This window comes from Pan paniscus, chromosome 4 (genome assembly GCF_029289425.2).
Source record: "Pan paniscus chromosome 4, NHGRI_mPanPan1-v2.0_pri, whole genome shotgun sequence".
NCBI classification, from domain to species: domain Eukaryota; kingdom Metazoa; phylum Chordata; class Mammalia; order Primates; family Hominidae; genus Pan; species Pan paniscus.
Genome location: NC_073253.2, coordinates 49,389,697 through 49,411,490, shown reverse-complemented (window position 1 = coordinate 49,411,490; position 21,794 = coordinate 49,389,697). Strand labels below are relative to the sequence as shown.

General features: G+C 41.9%; 1 protein-coding gene across 2 annotated transcripts in view; it reads left to right on the top strand.

Annotated features, from left to right (window-relative positions):
• The first annotated feature begins 1,642 nt into the window (after positions 1 to 1,642).
• RGS7BP (regulator of G protein signaling 7 binding protein) overlaps positions 1,643 to 21,794 on the top strand; it is a 108,741-nt gene continuing 88,589 nt past the window's right edge. The window contains exons 1-2 of one of the 2 annotated variants that reach the window (XR_004671540.3): positions 1,643 to 2,655; positions 3,574 to 3,740. Coding sequence is in view for 1 of the 2 variants with exons in the window: in XM_034960035.3 (XP_034815926.1) it covers positions 2,491 to 2,655; positions 3,574 to 3,740 (332 nt within the window). In the remaining variant the exon portion in view is untranslated. The remainder of the gene's footprint in view (positions 2,656 to 3,573; positions 3,741 to 21,794) is intronic. The other variant, XM_034960035.3, reaches the window with a different exon arrangement.

Genomic DNA, 21,794 nt, shown 5'->3' with positions numbered 1-21,794 from the left:
TGAGGCTGAAGTGAGCTCTCATGGTGTCACTAAATTCCAATCTGGGTGACGGAGCAAGACCCTGACTCAGAAAAAAAAAAAAAAATGTAGCCAAATATCCACTCAGTGATCCATCTGTTAGGTTTTTTTTCCTTCCCACCCAAATACATGATGTCTTTTCCAATAGCACTTCTCCAACTCTCTAACACCAATTAGGTGGCCTACAACTCATTTCTGGCACTAACTACCCAGAGTTAACGTCAGATTTACAGGTTTAAGGGCTCAGTCCCACAAGACTGTCCTCATCTCAGAGGCCAGTCACAAGTATGGGATCCACAGGTTACCAACTCTTCTCTCCATCTTGGCGACAAATTCAGGGGTTCCTATAACCGCCTTCTCAGATTTGGTAATTCACTAGAATGACTCACAGCACTCAGGAAAGAGCTTTACTTACTATTAGCAGTCTATTCTAAAGGATACAACTGAGGAGCAGCCAACTGGAAGAGAAACATAGGGCAAGGTATGGGAAAAGGACATGGAACTTCCATGCTCTTTCCTGGTGTACCACCCTTCCAGCACCTAGATGTCTTCCACAACCCAGAAGCTCCCCACACTCTATTGTTGTTTAGGAGTTTTACAGAGGTTTCTTTATGTAGGCATGATTGATTAAATAATTGGCCATTGGTGAGGAACGCAGTCACTAGCTCCTCTCCTATTCCCTGAGATTGGGAGATGAGGCTGAAAGTTGCAAGCAACTAATCAAGGCTTGGTCTTTCTGGTGACAAGATGGCTTATCATAATAACTCAGGCAATTTCTAAGGGTTTTAGGAGTTCTGCCCTAGGGACTGGGGACAAAGACCAAATAACTCTCTTATTATAGTACCCCATTATATTTACTTGTCTTGTAGAAAAGGTTGTAAAGCCACTCTCCTTAGGATATTAACCTTCCTGGCTATTTCAGGCTTTCTCTTTCTATGTACTCACCATATCCCTTTAACAGACTGACCAGGAACCTCTAATCTGTTCTTATTAGGATTACTAATACATAACTAGTTTTCCTATGGGAGACCCCTTTATCTCCCTCTCCAAACAAATCATTCAGGAGAACAAGCATCCTTAGAGCCTTAGAGTTGAATGCCACAACACTCTCTCTTCCTCCCAGAAGAACCTTAGGAAGATGTCAGTGGGAAGGGTGAACTTAAATGGCTGAGGGCCTCACCCCCACTCCTTTCACACAAGAATCATCCCCGATTTTCTGGGCCACCTCTGTTGGCCTCTGGGTTACTGATATCCCATAAGTGAGAAGAAGGTCATTTTGAGTGTCCAGGGAGATCTCTTGGCTCTTATTTGTTCAAGTCTCCAGAAGGGAACTCTAGGAGCTGGGTCCTGAGACCCTGCAATGCAAGACCAAGAGCTTTACTACTTGAAATGGGATGGGGATGAGGCCCAATGTGAGTGAATGCCTCTGTGCATTCTGCCTCACTGGCTCTCCTCTTTCCCTCTCCATGAACAAGGACGAAATAAAAACAAAACAACTCAGGGAAACAAAGCTTTCCTTTTAGGTTATCAAGAGGTCTTCCATTTGGAGCAAAACCTCACTCCCTCCTGTGGCCCCTGTCTCAGTCTCAGTTGGTGAGGGCCTCAAGCCCACACTGGCTTATTTGAAATCCATGTTTAGGTCCCAGCATGTGGCATGTGCTCCACTCTGATGACACTTTTCGTTTCTAATAATAGAGCAGATGAAGTAATATTGCAATTGATGTTCCCGGGGATTTGATTGGATAAGTGCATAAACTGTGGAGGGGGAAGGGGGTTGCATGGACAGATCACATTAGTATTCCCGTCCTATCAATGTGCGGGCCCGCGAACAACGTCAGCCGGACCGATTCTCTGCGTCTGCCAGTCCCGCCACAGATTCATCTGGGATCTTCAAACAGACAAGCCCTTAGAGACGAGGGATCAAGGCAGCCGATTAGAGCCAATTGCTTGCTTTGGGGACGGCCAGTCCTTCCAGGCCTGGCGACAGTGGAGGGAGGGGAAAGACGAACCGAGTGCCGCTGCGGGAAGACACTGAAGCAAGAGCGACACCCCTTTCCGCCCCCCACCTTGCAGCGCAGGCTTTGAAAGCTGCTCCCCCACCTGAATGGAAACTCGGAACCGCCGGGCGGCGCGTTCCTTCTCGCCCAGCCTTGCAATCCATGCCGAGAGGAAGGCAGTGCGAGCCCGCGCCAGCGCCCAGCTCCCGGGACAGGGTCGGCAATGCTGCTGAGCAGAACTTGATCGCGCCCCTTCCTCGCTGCTAGTGGAAGCGATGCTGCACGGCACAGCTAGCCCTTCCCCGGCTCTCCTTCAAGCTGAAGGTTACCGACCCGCGCAGCCAGCCCCAGCACTGTGAGCTGCGCGCCTCAGGTCCGGGCTCCGGCTGCTTGGCGGCGGCGCCCAGGGCAACAACCGGGCCGCCCGCGCCGGGGCGCACTGCACCAGCGGCTTCGGCTTGGTGGATGTGTATGCATGAGTTCTGCACCGAATGGGCGCAAAAAGCGCCCCAGCCGGTCCACCCGCTCCTCGATCTTCCAGATCAGCAAGCCCCCGCTGCAGAGCGGAGACTGGGAGCGCAGGGGCAGCGGCTCCGAGAGCGCCCACAAAACCCAACGAGCCCTGGACGACTGCAAGATGGTGGGTGAAAACTGCGCCTTTTTTTTTTTTTTAATTGAGAGGGGGTGGGGGGAGTCATGTATGTTAATCATTTGCCTGAGTGCCAGCCACTCCCCCACCCTCAGCTCCTCAATGCCGATCACGTGGCACATGCACTATTTTTAAATCTGCAGTCCCCCAAATTCAGGGTGACACCCCGGTCGTAATAACCCTGCAGAAAGAAGTGTGACAGCAAGGGTCTTGGGGATCAGCGGCTGTAGGTTGTGCCTGTACCCCCTCGAAGAATGGTGGATGCGAAAGACACAGTGAACTGGCTCGCTCACGGAGGAGGGAGGGATGAGGAGGTGGGGATGCTGCTTTCTGGGGACAGAGTAGCAAACAAACCCAAATACAGCGCACGGGGCGCTGCGGAGGGGTCGAAGGTTCCAGCGCAGAGGCTGTAGCTGGTCTTCCCGTCAGGCCGTCAGGCCGAGAGGTTCAGTGGCCCAGCAAAAGGTGAATGGTTTGCCTATTACACCCTACCTGTCGCCTCCCCCGCCCCTCCCGCCGTGCAACTTAAAAGCCATGTCCTAGCAGTAGCAGAGGGGACCGTCTATGTAGGAGTCCCCAGCATCATTCTCTGTTGGCCTGGGAGTGGTATGGTAGCGCTCCAAATACGCTCTCTTGCTCTTCAGAAACTGAGTCTGAAAGGGTGAGGGGAAGTAGGTCTGGAAATAGAGCTTCCATGGCCAGGCTTGCCTATGAAAATAAATACTTGCCTTGGACAAAGAGACTTGCCATTTTGGTGCCTTCTGCTTTAAACAATTCCTAGGTTCCTTAGCTGGAGATCTGGGGAGCTGACTCAGGGGTCAGTGAAGACCCTTGTTTATGTACTCCGAAACAGGAAACTTTCTGATGAGAAATGTTTGGTAAAAAAAAAAAAACTCACTTCTTTTCCAGCTTGTCCAAGAGTTCAACACACAAGTGGCCCTGTACCGAGAGCTGGTCATTTCTATTGGGGATGTCTCGGTCAGCTGCCCCTCACTCCGGGCGGAAATGCACAAGACAAGAACCAAAGGCTGTGAAATGGCCCGTCAGGCACACCAAAAATTGGCTGCCATCTCAGGGTAGGAGACTCGGCATTATTTGGTAATCCATATACATGATGCATGGATGCTGACAGAATTTTATGGTAGTCAAGTCCTCAGACATGATCTCCACATATTTGAGATTTTAACCTTAAGATCGAAATTCTCTAGAGAGCTATACACAAACTATAGGCCAAACCATAATTTGAAGGCTGTGTCATTCTTGCATATATGTATATATATTTAGAAGATTTGGATCAAATGATTTTTTAAAAACTTAATTTTCAATACTCTGGCCACATTCTGGAATTTGGAGCATAAGATTTGGGGTGGATGGCTGGACATCAAACTGAAGTTAAATCATCTTGCCTCAAAATTATTTTGTCATCTGCTGCTGAACAAAAGGCCTGTGCTGTAGAGAAAAACTCTTTCCCAAATCCCAGATTTACTAAACTATTTATACCATGAGATAAATTCCTATGATACCGCCTAAAATAAAATCCCTAAAATAAGGTCTTAGATATAAATTACTCTCTTCACTGTGGTGATAGGAAGGGGTAAGTTTTAGCATAAGAACAGTTTTTAAAGATTGGGGAAATTCACATATCTCAATAAACCTAACATGACTTTGTCCCCCAAATTTTTATTTATTTTCATCAGATTTATCGTTTTTCTAGCCTGTATTAGGAGATAACTCAGTATCTGAAAACTTCTCTCTTGGGACCCTACCTACACTTTCTTTCATCTCTTAATATTGGGGAAAAAGTTAGCCATGGATTTTGTTAACAGTTCCTATTTTCGAGATAAGTACTTAGAGCAAGGAAACACAGGAATCCTTATACAAATACATCAATACATTAATTTAAGTGCTTGGTTCAGTCTGGATATAGTATTTACCTGTTTATCTATGTGAGTATAGCTTTATCGCAGCAGAAGTTCAAATTAGACTCACCTGATAATGTTACAAGCTGATCACTTGTAGGAATTATATCTAATTTACCTATTTGAAAGAATCACTGTTTGCCATCTTTAATTCCAATAATATGTATAGTGATTATAAAGTTTATAAAGATTGGAAAGCCATATATTGCCTCTGTTAATAATTACTTTACATTTGACCACAGGCATTTTATATCATGAAAAATGATATGCTGTACTCATCTCCTTGAAGAGAGGGATACACAAAATATGTTATAACCATATTTTATTTAGTAAAAATATTGAGAAGCCTTATCCTTTTCTGTTTTAACTCTTATACTATTCTTAACAAGAAGTAAATCCGGGAAATGGAGGGGAATTAAGTGGTTCAGGAGTTTGGTGAAGAAATACAGCTGTGATAAATCTCAGACAAGGAGAGAGACAGAAAAAAAAATCAGAAATGTGAAGGAGCACTGGTAAATTTAGAAGTACAGATAAACAGTAATTCAAAAGGAAAAGCAGATTTAGGACAGGAAATTTTCTCTCAGGGCTAAGGAGTAGCAACTCTGTAAACTTTGTGTCCTAGATTATAGGATGGGATTGCATTTAGGATCCCTCTGAGTTGGAACTCAAAATGACAACATGTTCTAATCAGAGATGGTGGGCTGGAGGAATGAACAAGGAGTTTGATTCAGTCTATTTTGCGACACACACAAAATTCAGGGTCTTCTGAAGGTTCAGGAAAGAAAAGGTCTGAAACTATTGGCTAAAAGTTGAGTTTGGAGGATTTCAGGTGGATTTTTTTTTTTTTTCTTTGAGAGGTATTATAGCTATGTTACCCCGGCTGGTCTTAAACTCCTGCACTCAAGTAATCCTCCCGCCTCAGGCTCCAGAGTAGCTGGGACTACAAGAATGCACCATGGTACCTGGCTTGAGGTGGATTTTATTTACTCTGGTGTTTTTAGCTCTTTGCTACTTGTTTGCATGTTATCTGTGTGTTGATGTTAATGGGGGCAGTTTTATAAGAATTAGTGGGAAAATAAGATGTTCTTAGAGCCTTGCCAAAGGAAAACCAACTCCATAAAATATTCTAGGATAGAACTTGACACATTTCCCCCCTTACAATAATAATTAAATGCAATTTAACATTCGTTATAAAAAAATGACAGCCATATAATTGAAGGAAATCCCTTTAGTTCCTCACCATCTGGGCTCTGTTAATGAAGGATGTGATTCCCTTTGGCGGAATTCCGTTTCTGATATCATTTGTTATGTGGGTTCTTGTTTCAAGCTTGATGTGAAGGCTGGTAGGGAGGCTGTAGGAGTCACTTTAAAGTTTGAAGCAAGGGTGAGAAAAGCAAAGGTTTTTGGCGAAATTTAGAGAGAAGAACTGGATTTCTTGCGCGCCCACTATTTGTCATCACAACCCAGCTATTTCCTTTCAGCTGAGGGATGGATTATTATTCTTATTCTACAAATAGGTCTAGAGAGATTGAGAAACTTTCCCAAAGTCACACAGCTAAGAAGTGACACAGCTTTGATTCAGCCCCATGTTTGCATGCTTCTGATTTTCATGCTTTTTCCTCTATATAATGCTGCCATTCAAAAAGGTGTTATGTATAAAGGATACATGATAAAATATAAACTAACCTTAAAAAGAGTATGCTAACTGAAAGAAGCCAGCCACAAAATATCACATATCATATGATTCCATTCATGTGAAATGCCCAGGAAAAGCAAATCTATAGAGACAGAAAGTAGATTAGTGGTTACCTAGGACTGGAGGCGAGAGCAGGTAGAGACTACAGATGAGCTCGAGAAATCTTTTTGGGATGATGGAAATGTTCCAGAATTGGACTATGGTGATGGTTATACAATACTGTATATTTACTAAAAGTCATTGAATTGTAACTAATAATGAGCTAATTTTATGGCATATAAAGTATACCTCAATAATTGTTTTTTAGAAAGGTATTATCATCGTCACTGTGATTAACACTTGGTTTTTTGTCAACTTTATTATTTTCTACATATGTAGCTTTTAATGAAGGGGTATGAGCTATAGGGTGGAGGAAAAGTAATACTTGGCTCCCCACGCATTCCTCAAGACACCTGCCTCATGGCTATTGCTTAAGCACCAATTCTTTGCTCTGTGTAGGAATACAAGTGTGGGAAAGGCAGGACTTGAAGGAGTAAGTGAATTTATTCATTTTCTACCAATACAGACTCCCACTTTCTGGTCTACCAGCTGGCTTTGGGGCCACAGGAGGTAGACAGGATTGAAGGTGGACAGGGTAAAAAGAAGATGAGGCAAGATAGAGAGGAAGAGGAAAAACAAGGAGTAAGCATTAAACAAGCCACTAATGCTACATACCTTTCATCCCTGACCAACTGAAACCCTCAAGGAATGGTGGAGCTCACGGGAGAAGAAAACTCAGACTATGTTTTTTCTAACTGGCCCTGTATAAGAAGGCCATCTCCACAAATACAATCAACACACTTTCTCAAATTGTGTTTGGATCAGCAGAGTTCAGGCACAGCCTTTTCTTTCAAAGGCATCAGATATCTGCATTCTGGACAGACCCAGCCAGGTGAATACAAAGTATCCTCTGACTGTCTTGATTTACTAAAGTTATGTCTTTACAACTCTGACCCTGTCCCAGACATTAAAGCTAAGAGGGGCCTTAAAGATCACTTGCAAGAATGGGCCTCAAACTTTTTTAGCAGCAAATCCTCCCTTCAATCTAAATGTAGAAAGCCATATTTATAAAGACAGTCACAGTGGCATAACTCTGCACTGCTTGGGGTGTGTGTGTATGTGTCCACGTGCATATCAGGAGTAGGTCAGGTCCTGCCTTTTGGACTTCCTTCTCAAAGTGACTTCTGAGACACTTCATAGAATCCCTAGGGCTCCATGGCACTTTATATTTGAGGAGTCTAAGATTCAGAGGATTTAAGTGACTTTTGAGGCAACTTGACAAAGAATACGTGAAGATTTTGGAGTCAGGCAGACCTGGAATGAGTGTCATCTTTTATGACCTTGATGGAATGCTTAGCTCTCTAAGTCACAATTCCTTCATCTGTAAGGATGAAGTCCTTCATGCCCATTCATGGGGTAGTTGAGAGAGTTAAGTGAGCTAGGTATGTGAAGCAGGGACCACATGTCCAGACTGTCAATGGCACTGCCAGTCAGAGGCTGCTCTAAGACTGGGACTTGGATCTCATGCTCCCTGGTCTTGTACCTGTTCCATCAGCCACACCTGAGAATGAGGAGAGATGAGTACAGCATACAAGGTAGGAGTGGCCCCAGGAGCCAACATCCTCCAGCACACCTTGGGAGTTACTGCTATGGCTGGGGGGCTGGTGGTCAGGATTCTCTTTTTGCTGCTGTGCTTCTGTGGTGTCTGTGTTGGACTGAATCTTTCTCACACTGCTGCTTTTGGTTAATGGCTCTCAAGAGAATCTAAATGTAGAAAGATTTACTCCAGATCTTAAGTTTAAGTATGACAACATGAGAGACAGTAGAGTGTGATGGGAAAGAGCACTGATTCTAAATCAGATTAGACCAGGCTTTACCACTTGCTAAGGACATGGGTGAATTTGTATGCAGATTGATTCACAGAGTGGTTAGTGGTAGTCTGGTATCGTGGTTAAGGACATAGACTTTGGGACCAGACTGGCAGTCTGGCTGTGCTGCTATTCACATGTAGTATGAAGTCGGGCAAAGATATTGTCTCTCCCTCTCTGCTTCAGTTTCCTCAACAGCAAAATGGAGTTAATGAATAATGGGACCAGAGTATATGGCATTGTGAGGATCAAGTACTTAGGAGACTGCAAGCATACAGTAAATGCTATTAAGTGCAAGTTAGTGGTAATATAATAAGACATTTAAAAATTCAGATTGCCGAGATACATTTATATAAAAAGTTAATCCATCAAATATTTTCCAAATAAATACTTTGGCTGGAATAAATCTTTGTTTACCTTGGTTTCTTATATTACATTCTGAGACATTTTCTAGGTGGAAGTTTCCCAGATGGCTATCAAAAACCTGTTCTGAGATACCATAAAAATTATATGGAGATATGAAGTTTCAAAAGTAGTTAAGTTTAGAAATTTTTTACATAAATCAGCCTAGATTCTTCATATATCAAATAATATTTATAAAATCTTTTGGCCTAGTTCTGGTATAGGCTATATGTCATTGGAAAAGTCTGTTAAATTCCCTGCACGCCAAAATGACAGTGTTACATTGAAGGACTTCTGAATCTCCTGGCTTCCTCATTCCATTATTCTACATTAATTCATAGAGAATCACATGGACCTTGTTTACAGAACTGAGCTATGAAAAAATAAATATCATGCAAGAAGTTTGATGATTGAATTCTGGAAATAATTTGTTGAGATCCAAACATAGTACATTCACAAGAAGAATCTTAATTTCCTATTGGCTTTCTAGAGCAATGTAACAAACATCCTAGAGGTCCAGAAGCACAGATTTCAGGTTTTTCCCTCCAGCAATGATTTTCCTGACCAACCAGACCTGTTTCTCTCCTTTTCTCCTTCTCTTTCCTCATGTTCTTTCCTTCTCTTCCTTCTCCTCCTCCTGCCTTTTTCTGGGGGGGTTGGGGTGGAGTCTGTTTTGGTTTCGATTTGTGTTTAATTTTTTTGCACTGATTTTTTCGCTCTGATTTTTTCAGTCTCACTTCTAGTTGATTTCTTGTTCCTACCCTTGTTCTGTTTGCTAGGAAGTTAGGAAGTGGGAGAGTGAGATAAGGGAAAATAAAGAATTGCAGCTTAGTAATAGTCCTTTCAACACTTTGGCTGAGCCAGCAGCAATGATGTATGGTGATAAGAGTATGGAAGAAGAGCTCGGTGACCATGGAAGCAGCTCTCAGCCTTCTTTGATCCACACGGTGGAGGAGGCCTTATGTGGGCAGTGACAGCCTCTGCCGTTAGTAAAAGGGACCTGTGGTTGGCAGGCATGCCAGGCCACCCACTCTGTCTTTTCTTTTCTCTTCCTATTAAAGGTGTTTTGCTTTAAAATGTTTAGCTCTCACTGGTCAAATAGTGAAAGGCAAGTTATGTCTATACCAAAAGAATATACTATCCATAAAGATAACGATGGAAGAACAATTCAGTATTAGTTTGCTAAGGCCGCCATAACAAAGTGCCACAAACGGAGTGGCTTAAACAAAATAAATTTATTGTCTCACAGTTCTGGAGGCTGGAAGTCTAAGGTCAAGGTGTCAGCAGGGTTGGTTCCCTCTGAGGGCTGTGAGGAAGTATGTGCTCCATGCTTCTCCTCTAGCTTCTGGTGGCTTGCTGTCTTTCACATTCTTCGGTTTGGTGAAGCATCTCTGCCTTCAGCTTCACATGGCCTTTTCCTTGTGTGTGCATCCATGTTCAAATTCCCCTTTTTTACAAGGACAGCAGTCATATTGAATTAGGGGCCAATTCTACTCCAGTATGAACTCATCCTAGCTTAATTATTTACACCTGCAATGACCCTTTTTCCAAAACAAAGGTCACATTCTGAGGTACTGGGTGGTTAGGACTTAAACATATGAATTTGGTTGGGGGAAAGGGCACATAATTTAACCCATGATAAATTTCCTTGACCTATCTGCAGCTAAATACACACTTTGGGTTGTTTTGCCCCAACTAGAGGTGAGGTTTTACCTAGGACTTTCTGTATACTCTCTCCACACTTTCATACAAAGCCATCCCAGGGCCCAATGTTTAATCATCTGCAAGATCATAACTCATGTAAGGGTAGAGTTTGTGACCATGGAATAGAATGTTTTCTGTATGAAATGGATTATTCACAAAGATACTGAGTCTCTAATACAGCTAGCACTTTTCTTTAATCAATTTAATTATATTATAAAGGTAAACCAAAACCCAGCTACAAGAGGGAATACTGGGGAGAGCTGGTGAGGCATCTAACAATCCACACCCGGGGTGTTCACTTTCCCTGGTGCGCATGAGAGAATTGAGCAGGTGGTGGCCCCTCAGTGGTGCTAATACTGTTGCTTAAGGACCATAAGCATACTCTGGAGCAAGGACAAGGTTCTGACTCACACCAGATTAAAGAAGAGTGCTATTATTAGCAACTTGACTAAATGTGATATGGCATCGAGACAAGTGTTCTCCCATTGCCTATTGAAGTTTAGCCACTTTATGTTTTGAACAGATTTAATGACTTTCACCTTGTTAGAGTCTTCTTAATAGATGTTCCAATTAGAGAGAAAATTAAATCTAAAACTAACTTTGGAAAAATTCCCCGTCACTTTATTATGCATACTCTGAAGTGCAAGAGACCAAGGCTGTTTCATTCATCTTTGCACCCTGAGTGGTAAGCTCAATGATGATATATTTGTCTTTTCTGTTCATTAAGTTTACTTGGTATTTTAAAATCTATTCTTAAAAGAAGCCATGTCTTGATACCAACTTCAGTAAGAATTGAGAGATTCGATTAGTTTACATCTTATTACATTTAACTATTATTATTTTCTGTTTTTAACTCTAAAACCAATATGTTGGTTTTTAAATAACAGAGGACTTGAAGAGCTTATATACCTAAAAGCAATTTGTGAGGCATAGGTGTTCATTATTAAAACAAATCAGCGGGCAGTGTGTATCTTAGGATTACTCATAAAGTAATTATATTTAATTTATGTTATTTGATAAAATAGTACCATAACATCTCTCTGCTTAGGGGCTTTACATTGAATTGTTAATTAATCAGTTACCATTGAGATCACCTTTTCAAACTGTTCTTTAAACTTCTAGGCCCTGAGAGTTTGGTTGTGTCTTATCCCAGAAAGACAACTACACAAAGCACAGCTCCAGAGCAGTATCTATACTGCCTGTTTATTTCCTTTGCTTTACAAGACATGACTTTAAAAAAGGTAAAACTTCATGAAAAACATTTAATTACTTGCCTATATGCATACACACACACACACACACACATATAATGCACACACACAGAGTAAACTTATTTGTGAGATTGACTCTGGTTAGGATAAAGTATCTGAGCCTTTAAATAGAACTGATTTAGCAAATAATAATTATTATTATTATTATTTATTTTTAGAGATGAGGTCTCACTCTGCTGATACTGAACTCCTAGGCTCAAGCAATCATTGTGCATCAGCCTCCTGAGTAGCTGGGACTACAGGCATGCACTACCAGACACAGCTAATTTTTAAAAAACTTATTATAGAGACTGGGGTCTTGCTATATTGCCAAAGCTAGTCCTGAACTTCTGGCCTCAAGCAACACTCCCAGTTAAGCCTCCCAAAGTGCCAGGATTATAGGTGTGACTCACTGCTCTCGACCGAAATAAATGTTTTCAACCTAATAGAAGACTCTAGATACAATCAGGTTAACAAAAGTCAATTTAACATTTGCAGCTGTAGATACACAGCGAACTAATAAACTACACCAATCTGAGTTTGAGCACAAGGGGAAATATATACTAACCCGGAAGAAGCCAAAGCCCTCGTATTCTTCAGTCACTGAGAATATCTTGAAGTGCCCCCACCCCTATCCCATAAGGTACCAAGTCCTGTAGTGCTTTATCTTTTTCAGTGTCTATTGTCTTTCAGTGTCTTCTTTTTTCCCATTTCTGTGGCCACCTGTTAGTTCACAGATGTATCCCCTCAGGCCAGGCCATCAGCTGTTGTAGTACGTCCTAATCGGTCTCCTTGAGTTCAGTCTCTCACCTCTTCTCTTCAATTTATTCTCTAGATCCAGGCTAATCCTCCTCCTAAAACACTCCTCTGATCTTGTCACTTCTTTGCTTTAAAACTTCTAAAGATTTCCTATTGCCTAAAGCAGTGTTTCTTCAAATTTGAAACTAGATTTCCTGTGTCAGAATCATGTGGGTGGGATGTCCTCGGACCTGAAGAACCAAAACCTCTGGGGAGGTAAGGACAGGAAATCCAAATTTTTAACAAGCACCACTGCATCTCCCAGGAGATTGTTGAACATGCAACATATGAGGCCTACCTGCCTAGAATAGCGATTCTCAACCTGGGCTGCACATGGAAATCACCTGGGAAGCTTTAAAATTTTGCTGATGCTTGAGTTCCATCCCTAGAGTTTCTGATTTAATTGGTCTGGGATGCTGCCTGGGCATTGGGGTATTTTTAAAAGCTTCCCAAGTGTGCATCTGTATCAGAAAAGATTATACTTGGCTATATTTAACAGAAAATTCAAAGTAGCAATTGCTAAAGACACCAGGGTTTATTCTCGCCCAGAAAAAAAAAAAAAAAAAAGTCCTAGGTTGGGCAATTCGGAACTGGTACAGTGGCTCCATGAAACCAGATGGTTCTGCGCCCAGTCTTTGTTTATGGCTTCTATCCTCAACCTCGCTTTATGAGGCAAGATGAGCACAGAATCTCAGCCATCAGTCCATGTTCCAGCATAGAAGGAGGAAGAAAAGAGGAAGGGCAAAAGGCCACCGTGTCCAGATGGGTCAGCTCTCCTTAATCAGTTTCAAACAAAACTTCCAGAACTGTATCACATGGTCACACCTAATTGCAAGCAAGACTTAGGAATACAGTCTTTTTTTCATTGCCACCTTAAATAAAAGGGACTTCATTACTAAGGAAAAGGGAAAGAATGGATATTGGGAAACAACTAACGATCTCTGTCACAGTACCCAACCTATATTCCTGGATTTTTTATCACTTAACTTTTAAACACTCCACTTCCTCAAACTGGTCTACTTTTTATTCCTTAAGTGTGTGTAACAGAGTGACCCTATCCTATTCATCTACATATATGGTTTCTATATGTAAATCCATACTCGTTAACCAGTAAAAGAAAAACTTCACTCCTCTGCATGTCAAGGTCTTACCTGCACCTCATTATAGTCCACCATGCTCCTCACACTGAAAAGCAGAACAGGGGAAAGGGTCCAGAAAGGATTGAGAAAAAGATTTTGCTGCTTTTAAATGAACTCATGGAAAAGATATGAAGTTTAGAAACCACTGGGAGGGCAGGAAGTTAGGTGAGTTGGCTTTGAAAGGACTTAAGTATAATTTTCACAAGACAGGATGTGAAATGGGATAGAGCCTGCAAGGAGTATAGGTAGTGGCACCCAAGAAATTAATGTTTTAAAAAATCTACTTGAGATTGAGACTCTTTAAAAAAATTTTTTTAAACCTCCTGTAAATAAATCAAAGAAAAAATTTCATCAAGGAGTTAAAATCTGATAAACTGTTATGAATAAAAGGTGGGAAGCAGCTAGAAAATGCAAGGAAGCAGGAAGGGTTTTCTGGAGATGGGGATAAACTGCAACATGATCTATGGTCAAGATCATAATGAGCTCATTAAGGGAAATTGGACTTGGAACTCATTATCCCATATAAACAATGTTATACATAGTACTTAGGTCATAAACAGTATTTAACCCATAATTTCCAAAATTATAAAACTTTTCATCATATATAACAGTATTTTCTATGGGAAAATAGATTCATGCCCAACTCCAGAAGTCATCTTTCTTTCTGGGAACGTATTCATAGTGCTCTTCTAGGTGCGGTAGATACAACAGCTTTGAACAAAATAAAGTCCTTGTATTCATGGTGTGTGTGGTGGTGGTGGCGGGGGTGGGGCTGGTGACTGAGAAGAAACAAACAAAAGAGAGTATTTCAGATAGTGATAAATGCAGTGAGGAAAATAAAACAAGATGATATTATTAAGGAATGACATATGCAGCGTGGGTAGTTATCTTCTGATAGGGTGGTCAAAAAGGCACCTCTGAGAAGGTAACATTTGAACTGAATATCTGACTCTGAGAAGGGACCAGTCCTATGATAATTTCAGAGAAAAGCATTTGAGGCAGCAACAACAGCAAGGTAAAGATCCTTGAAGACTGCATTATCGGTTTGGAATTATCTTCAGCTGGCAGTAACATAGGCCAGACATCAGTGACTTAAACATATAAAGGTGGCTTTTTCTCACATAATTAAACACCCAAAGGGGTAGGGATGGCAAACATTGGTTCATGATTGAAGAACATCATGACTGAGATTTCTGTAGTTCTCTGGGGCTTTTCCTCAAGGTCTCAATATTGATGTTGCAGCTCCAGAAATTGTATCTATGTTCCAGGCAAGCAGAAAGGGCAGAGAGCACAGACATAAGCCCATTAAATGTGGCCCTTCTTAAAAGAGTTTCTCAGAAGCCTCACACAGCAACTTCCTGAATGTCTCAGCAGCCAGGGCGGTGTCATGCAACTTCCCTGACTGCAAGTTTCATGATCTGATTTGCATACATCTCTCTCCATACCAGCTGTCTGCTGAGAACACAAATTTCCTAATCTATAAGCCAAAGTCATGCTTCCTGAGGCCTAGGACAGGATCTCTAGCAAGACTGGGGAGACCGGAAGAATATGGAGCTTGGATGTGAGGAGTGAGGAAGGAGGGGTGCTGGACTGGGAGAAAGAAGTAAAGGTAGATCCCTCAGCATCAACCTCTCCTTCCTCCTCATTTCCCTCTTAGTTCATTTGTTCCTTTCATTAAACGTTGAACACGTATTATGGGCCAGACATTGTGCAAGCCTCCAGAAGCATAAAGATGAATCAACATGGCCCTTGCCCCTGAGGAGCTTATCACCCAGCATCTGTATAAAGATAGACATTAAACAAATCATTGCAGAACAACAGAATCAACTCTGCAATAGAAATAGGCAGAGGATACAGTAGAGGAAGAGTAATCAGCTCTGCCTGACTGGGTGTAGCCAGGGAAAACGACTTCATAAAGGGATTGATGTCACCTGGGCTGAACTTTGAAGAGCAAATAGCAATGTCCTTTCTCTTTTAGTTATGCAGTCATAGCCTCCTGCCATAGGTAAGCCTCAGGAGACACTATTTGTCTGTTTTGAACCATGGGGAAAGAGAACTAGGAATTTAAATGTGCTAAGAGCCTACTATGTGCTGTTCCCTTTGCGCATATAATTCATGTTTAAATCATATTCATGATGAAATGAATAGGATTCATCTGAAATAACGTTTACCTACAACCTGGGAAGATACTGTTTTTAAAGGCTGGTATGTTGACTGGGAAGCACATTTACCTGCAAATAGCAGAGACCAACCTGTTCACAGAGTGGCCTCATCATAGAGCCAACTGTGTAGGTGGATGGGAGCTGAGATTATTTCACCAACTCAAGAATGTCAGGACTGATATCCTCATGATTCTTTTGCCTTTTCCCTACGGTTCCAAGATGTTGGTCCTGTCCAGAGCAAACAGGCTCCAGAGCTGTCTCTGGATTTTAGGTGAAGCTCACTTGGAAACTTTCTAGAGAACCCAAAATGTTAAGTATTTTTAAAATCTCCATTTTATAGTGAACTGAGGTTCTGAAAAGTTGAGATATTTGGTCAAGATGTTTGGTGGAGCTGGAGTTTGAACACTGGTCTCTCTGGTGCCAGAGTCTTTATTCTTGCCACCATATTGGGCTGTTTCCTGACAGACCCTTCTTTCTTGGACTGGCCACAGGATTGCTTTCCTTCTTTTCTACTGCCACAAACTATTATTTCCACTCAGAGTCTCCTTTCCCCTGGACACACTTCAGAACAAGGATCTCTTCAGCCAGCACACAGCCGATTTGAGGGTTTTTAAGGTTTCCTCAGCTACTAAGAGGAGGAAAACAGGCAGAAAGGAAAAAAATAACAAAATTATGGCCTTACTGAAGCTGCCAGTGGAATGTAAATGGATCTTGGCTGTGCATTCTTGAGGCCTCAGCACTTTTCTCTGGACGCCGAATTTTTCAGTCTTTCTTTCCCTATACCATATTTACTCACATCGCTTCACTTGGGGGCACCTTCTTTCCTGGTTGTTTAACTATGCAAGTCCTAGACGTGACCCTATGGGATCAGACTCTGACCCAGGTCTGGGTGGGCTGAATTCTGGGTGTTTCAAGAATCGACCTACTTTTTCCCAGGGGAGGACATGTTAGCAGGGGCAGAACTCCCCATCACCACAATGGTGTTGGCCACCTGCTCCCCCTCAGGACCTCAGTGAGCACAGGGGGTGAGGGTGGGGAATGGTAGGAAGTGCTGGAAGGGTTTGAAGGACAGACAGCCTCCCCCTGGGGTGACAGGGACACTCCTAAGGAAGTAACATTGAGGCTGGGAGAAAAGATGGGAAGAAGTCATAGGAAATGAGATCCGGGAGAGATTATCAGACCAATCTCAAAAACACTACGTCTTAAAATACTGAAATCCCTTGTCAATAAATCCGCAAGAGCTCCTGTTCTCCCACAAATGGTGTTTAAAATCATCACGGTAATTATCTAAATTGCCTCCCTCATGAGATTTCTAGTTTCCAGCCAAAATGACTGATTGTTAGGGCTTCAGGCTCTGAGTTTTAGACTCTTTTATTCCCTTAGTGGGTCTAATTTTGAAGTGTTCCATTTTGGCATGGAATTCTTATTTCCAGTCTTGCCATCCACTCATTAAGCTGAGGAAATCTGTGAACTTGATGGGTTTTTAAAATTCTTTTTTATTTATTTTTTGAGATGGAGTCTTGCTCTGTCACCCAGTCTGGAATGCAGCACCGTGGCCTTGGCTCACTGCAACCTCCGTCTCCCGGGTTCAAGGATTCTCCTGCCTCAGCCTCCCGAGTAGCTGGGACTACAGGCATGCACCACCACACCCAGCTAATTTTTGTATTTTTAGTAGAGACGGGGTTTCACCATGTTGGCCAGGCTGGTCTCAAACTCCTGACCTCGGGTGATCCACCCACCTCGGCCTCCCAAAGTGCTGGGATTACAGGCATGAGCCACCGCGCCCGGCCTTTTGTGTCTTATACATGTTGTCAGTAAACAGATATTTTCTGATTTTTCATCTTTTATACCATATTCCTATTTTTCCATTACCATGAACAGTCCTATTTATCTTAGAATTAAAGAATAAATCATTTTCCCTTACCCTCGCCAAAATATTGCTGAGGTAGGAAAAATTTAGGTAGCAATAGAAACCTATTGCTAAAATGGTCCTTGATATATAATAAGCACTTAATGTTTCTTGAATTGTGCATCAAAAACATTTTGCATTTGTGTAATTTTTTTCTAATAAATGATTCTACTCCATTCTGTTCTATGCTGCTGTAACAAAATGTGGGTGGGAAGAAATGGATACATTTCCACAGAGTAAAAAGTAACTGGAAAGCAAGTCAAAGACCAATCACCTTCAGACTCTTGTTCCTGTTCTTACAAGCACTTTATTAACTTCTACAAAAATCTATTTGTTTTGGTGTTGTGATAATCCTTATCTGGGTCCTGCTCAAAAATAGTGGCCAGTGTAGAAAGACCTCCCCTATGAGGACTACAACAGATTCTCTATCCTCAAGTGAGCTAGGTGAGGCAAATATAAACGGTCAGAATCTTTTTGTGACCATAATTTGGCAATGTGTAGTTCCAATGAGTACAGCTATCCTCTGCCTGGAAGAGAGAAATACTCACCCTACTGAATGGAAGGCTGAATGGAAGGTCTCTCCCCAAGTTGGGTCAGTTCCCTTGACCACAGCAGATGGCCAAAGACCCCAGTTTTCATCATTTTGAAAGAGTACAGCTGTGGGGTAGTCACCAGTGGACATTTGAGAAGCCTTATCTGTGTGCACACAGTCAGGAACCAGAACATGATTCAGCCCTCACTAAAGACTCTCTATATAGGGAAGAACATGATTTGAAGGAGATTGCTGTCTCCTCCAAACTGGGTGACTCCCATGCATGTCTTTCCACCATAAGTCACATTTTCTTACTATCTGAAGTTTGAGCTCAAATGGCTGCATCTGTTTGAGTACTGTACCATCATTGAATAATGAGGATTATTTTAGACCATAGCATGCACCATAATGCAAAATCACTTGGCAAATGTTCCTTCCATAAAACAAGCCATATCAACTGTTTCTATATTCATAGATTCAATCTTTTGTTTTCCGAGGATGAAATATGTTTTAAGCTACCAAATCTGTTCAGGCTCAGAGTGGTTTAAATTCTTCTCTAAGTTTTAGTATTAGGTTATTGCACAGCGCCATTGTAGATCTAATGTGAAAATGTGAAGCGAGTTCACATATCTATTTAGGTGTAATCTTTCCAAAAGATATATGTGATCACACAGTTCATTCCAGGAAAGTCTTGCTTCACGTGTCAGCATTATAAAGGCATTCTCCATCTTCTGAGAAGGAAATTCTGTGGGATGTGAGGGGGAAAGAGGCAGGGAAGGAGAATGATTCAGCTGGAAAAGAAAAGAGAAAATGGGGAAGGAGGGCCGAACCAGTTCTTTGGGAACTATGCTGACTAAGGAGTGGGTACTGCCAGGAGATAAAGGAATGTAGTTGAAGGAAAATAAAAGGGACTATCCAGTCGCAGAGTTGGTGATTGGAGGGAGTGTGCATTTCAAGGTCTCCAAACCCAGGTCCAGCAGGGCCCCGGGTAGGTGAAGCAAAAAAGTAAAGTGGACACAGTGGGGCAGTGCTGTTGGGGTGAGCCCGTGCCCCTGGATCTGAAGCAGGCAGCTGCCACCCAGGCTTCATTGTTTGCTGATTCCCATGGGGAAATATTGGCCAAATGTGCCATTTTTTTTTTTGGTGTGGCTTTTTCTTAAGAGAATCTGTGAATTCAAGTTTACATGTGAAATACCACTATTTTTATATGTTGGCCCATAGAAAAATTTGCTGACTAAAAGTGGCTCTCAGCCATTAGTGTCTACCTCTGTTAATTACCACCTGCTTGTTTGTTCAGAATATTTGTAGATTGTTGGATGTGAACAATTAAAGAAATGCCTGAGTGTTTTATCACTTCGAGTTTATATTAGTAACTGTGACCTTTATCACCTTCTTCCTTTGCTGCTTTCAGAATGGCACATTGTTGAGTGTTAAAACTTGTCAATACCTGTCACATAATTAAAATAAAAAGAATACACCAAATATTGAGAAAAAAAGAAATATATTTTGGCTTTGAATTATTAATGAAGACCAAATCTTTTTAATTAGCCTTAGGAACATGTTACGCCTTTCTGGAATTGAACATTAAGAAATTATCTTATTTGTTAATTTGTTCTGAAGTCAAATTGCTTGAAAGACCCTCTCTTTTATCATATGGCTCACATATTACTCTCTTGCATCAAACAGGAACCATCAATCTTATTAATTAGGATCAAGACAAATAGCCTGTCAGGTATATAACAGAGTCTGAGGTCCGCATGCATGCTAAATACTGGGCATACATATTTAACTTTACCTAAGTGAGACCCTAAGGGGAAAAAAACTTCTTAACCTACTTTCATGTTATTTATGTGATTTAGTAGCTGGTAGGATTTAACTGTAAGAGAACACTGTATATGAAATATTGTCGGATGTCAATCTATACAAAAGAGTTATGGCCATTTCTAGACAACTATTTCTGAATTCCCAGCACAGTGTTCATTCTATCATCAGCTTTTTCTGCTTACAAGTGTGGAAACTATATCAAACATTTCCTTTCCAAAAGTTATTTTGTCCCTATTCTAAGACTCAAGATTTAATGTACCCCATCCATTTTTCTCCTGCCCTTTCCTTTCCCTCATCCAGTAAAGTAGTCAAGTGAAAGGGAACTAAGGTGAAGGAGATTAGGGATCAAGAAATGTGGGTATTACCGCGGAGTGATGTCTAGGGAAGAAATGTGTGCATTTGAAGGGAAACTGGATCATATGACTAACACAGAGTTTCATTAAAACTCTAAGATCTGAGATTTCTATGAAAATTTAATTTTTTCCTCTATAATTTCTTCTAATTATAGATTCAACATCAACATTTTAAACATCACTATTATATTGCTAATGCAATTGCATTTTTCTGGGGCTTTTGAGGACAACTGAATCCCTAACTCCTAAACTTTCATGTCCTTTAAAAATTTTATTTTTATTATTGTATTAGCCCCCAAAGAGATAGTGCACATGAGCCCACCAATCAGTCTGCAACCACAGGCATCGCACGGCAACTTCAACCCTCCTCTCACCCTCTCCTGCTTCAGCTGTCCCTTGTCCATGCCCACTGCCCACGAGGCCCCTTAGCACAACTTCCTTGCCATCATTCTGAAAAATCCAGGCACGGGGCTTGTCTTGAGGTGCTCTGAAAGCTTGCAGTCCCCAGAGTGGGTGGGTTATATAGTGAAATGTGAGTTGGCCTCTCCACCAATTCTATGCCATACTTGGTGGCCTGGGGCTTGAGAAAGTGCCACTCATAAACTTCATGTATTTCTTGTCACTTCTGCCTCTACTCCATCTCATCAAGGTTTGAGTTTATTCTAGGGTCCAGGTGGTAAACATACCACTCAACCCGCCATCATCCTCTGCCTTTTTCTAGGTCTGTTTCCCACCCATTTCAACTTCCTCCCTCCTCCGGGGATGAAATAGAAGCCCCCAAGCAGATAGGCATATGCAAATACTGGTGATGGAGGTAGAGATAGGAACAGAGCAAGTGATAAAGGAGGGAGGTGTTCTTGATGTAGGAGCATCTCCACCCTAGCTCAGCAATCTAAGGCAAGGAATAACAGAAAGAACAGCTATTGGGACTGTATTCCTTCCTAGATGTCTTATGAAGTCCCTTACAGGGTTTTTGTTGTTGTTTTAGACTTCAACTTTAGAGCTAAAGGTGTGCTGTATCCTACTCCTTGATATCTTGGAGCCTGAGAGGCTCCCAAGGGGCACAATTACCCTTTACTGAAAGGGTGGACCCCACTATGACTGTGGATATTCTAGTGATTTGCAAGATGTAATGTGCTTCCACCAAAATTATGTCATTTAATCCTTTCTAACACCTCTATGTGCTGGGAATTATTATCCCTGTTTTACATATGAGGAAACTGAAGCCCTGAGAGGTGAGGTGACTTGCCTTAGTCACACAGCTTGTGAGCAACTGAGTTGGAATGAGCAGCCATATCTCCTGACTTCTAGCCCACGATCTTGCCCACGACCCCACAGGTGCCCCTCTCCAGCCATCCTGTTATTTATTGTGAAGAATTTCTGAGTAACCAGAGCTAGGACCAAGCAAATTCTTCTATGACTTGTAAATGGACATCTATCTCCTCCATTTTTATTTCATCATTTATCTTCAATTGGTGTTCTGATGTATTATACAGACCTGAAGCATCCAGATCACAGGAAGGACAGCAGGAAGC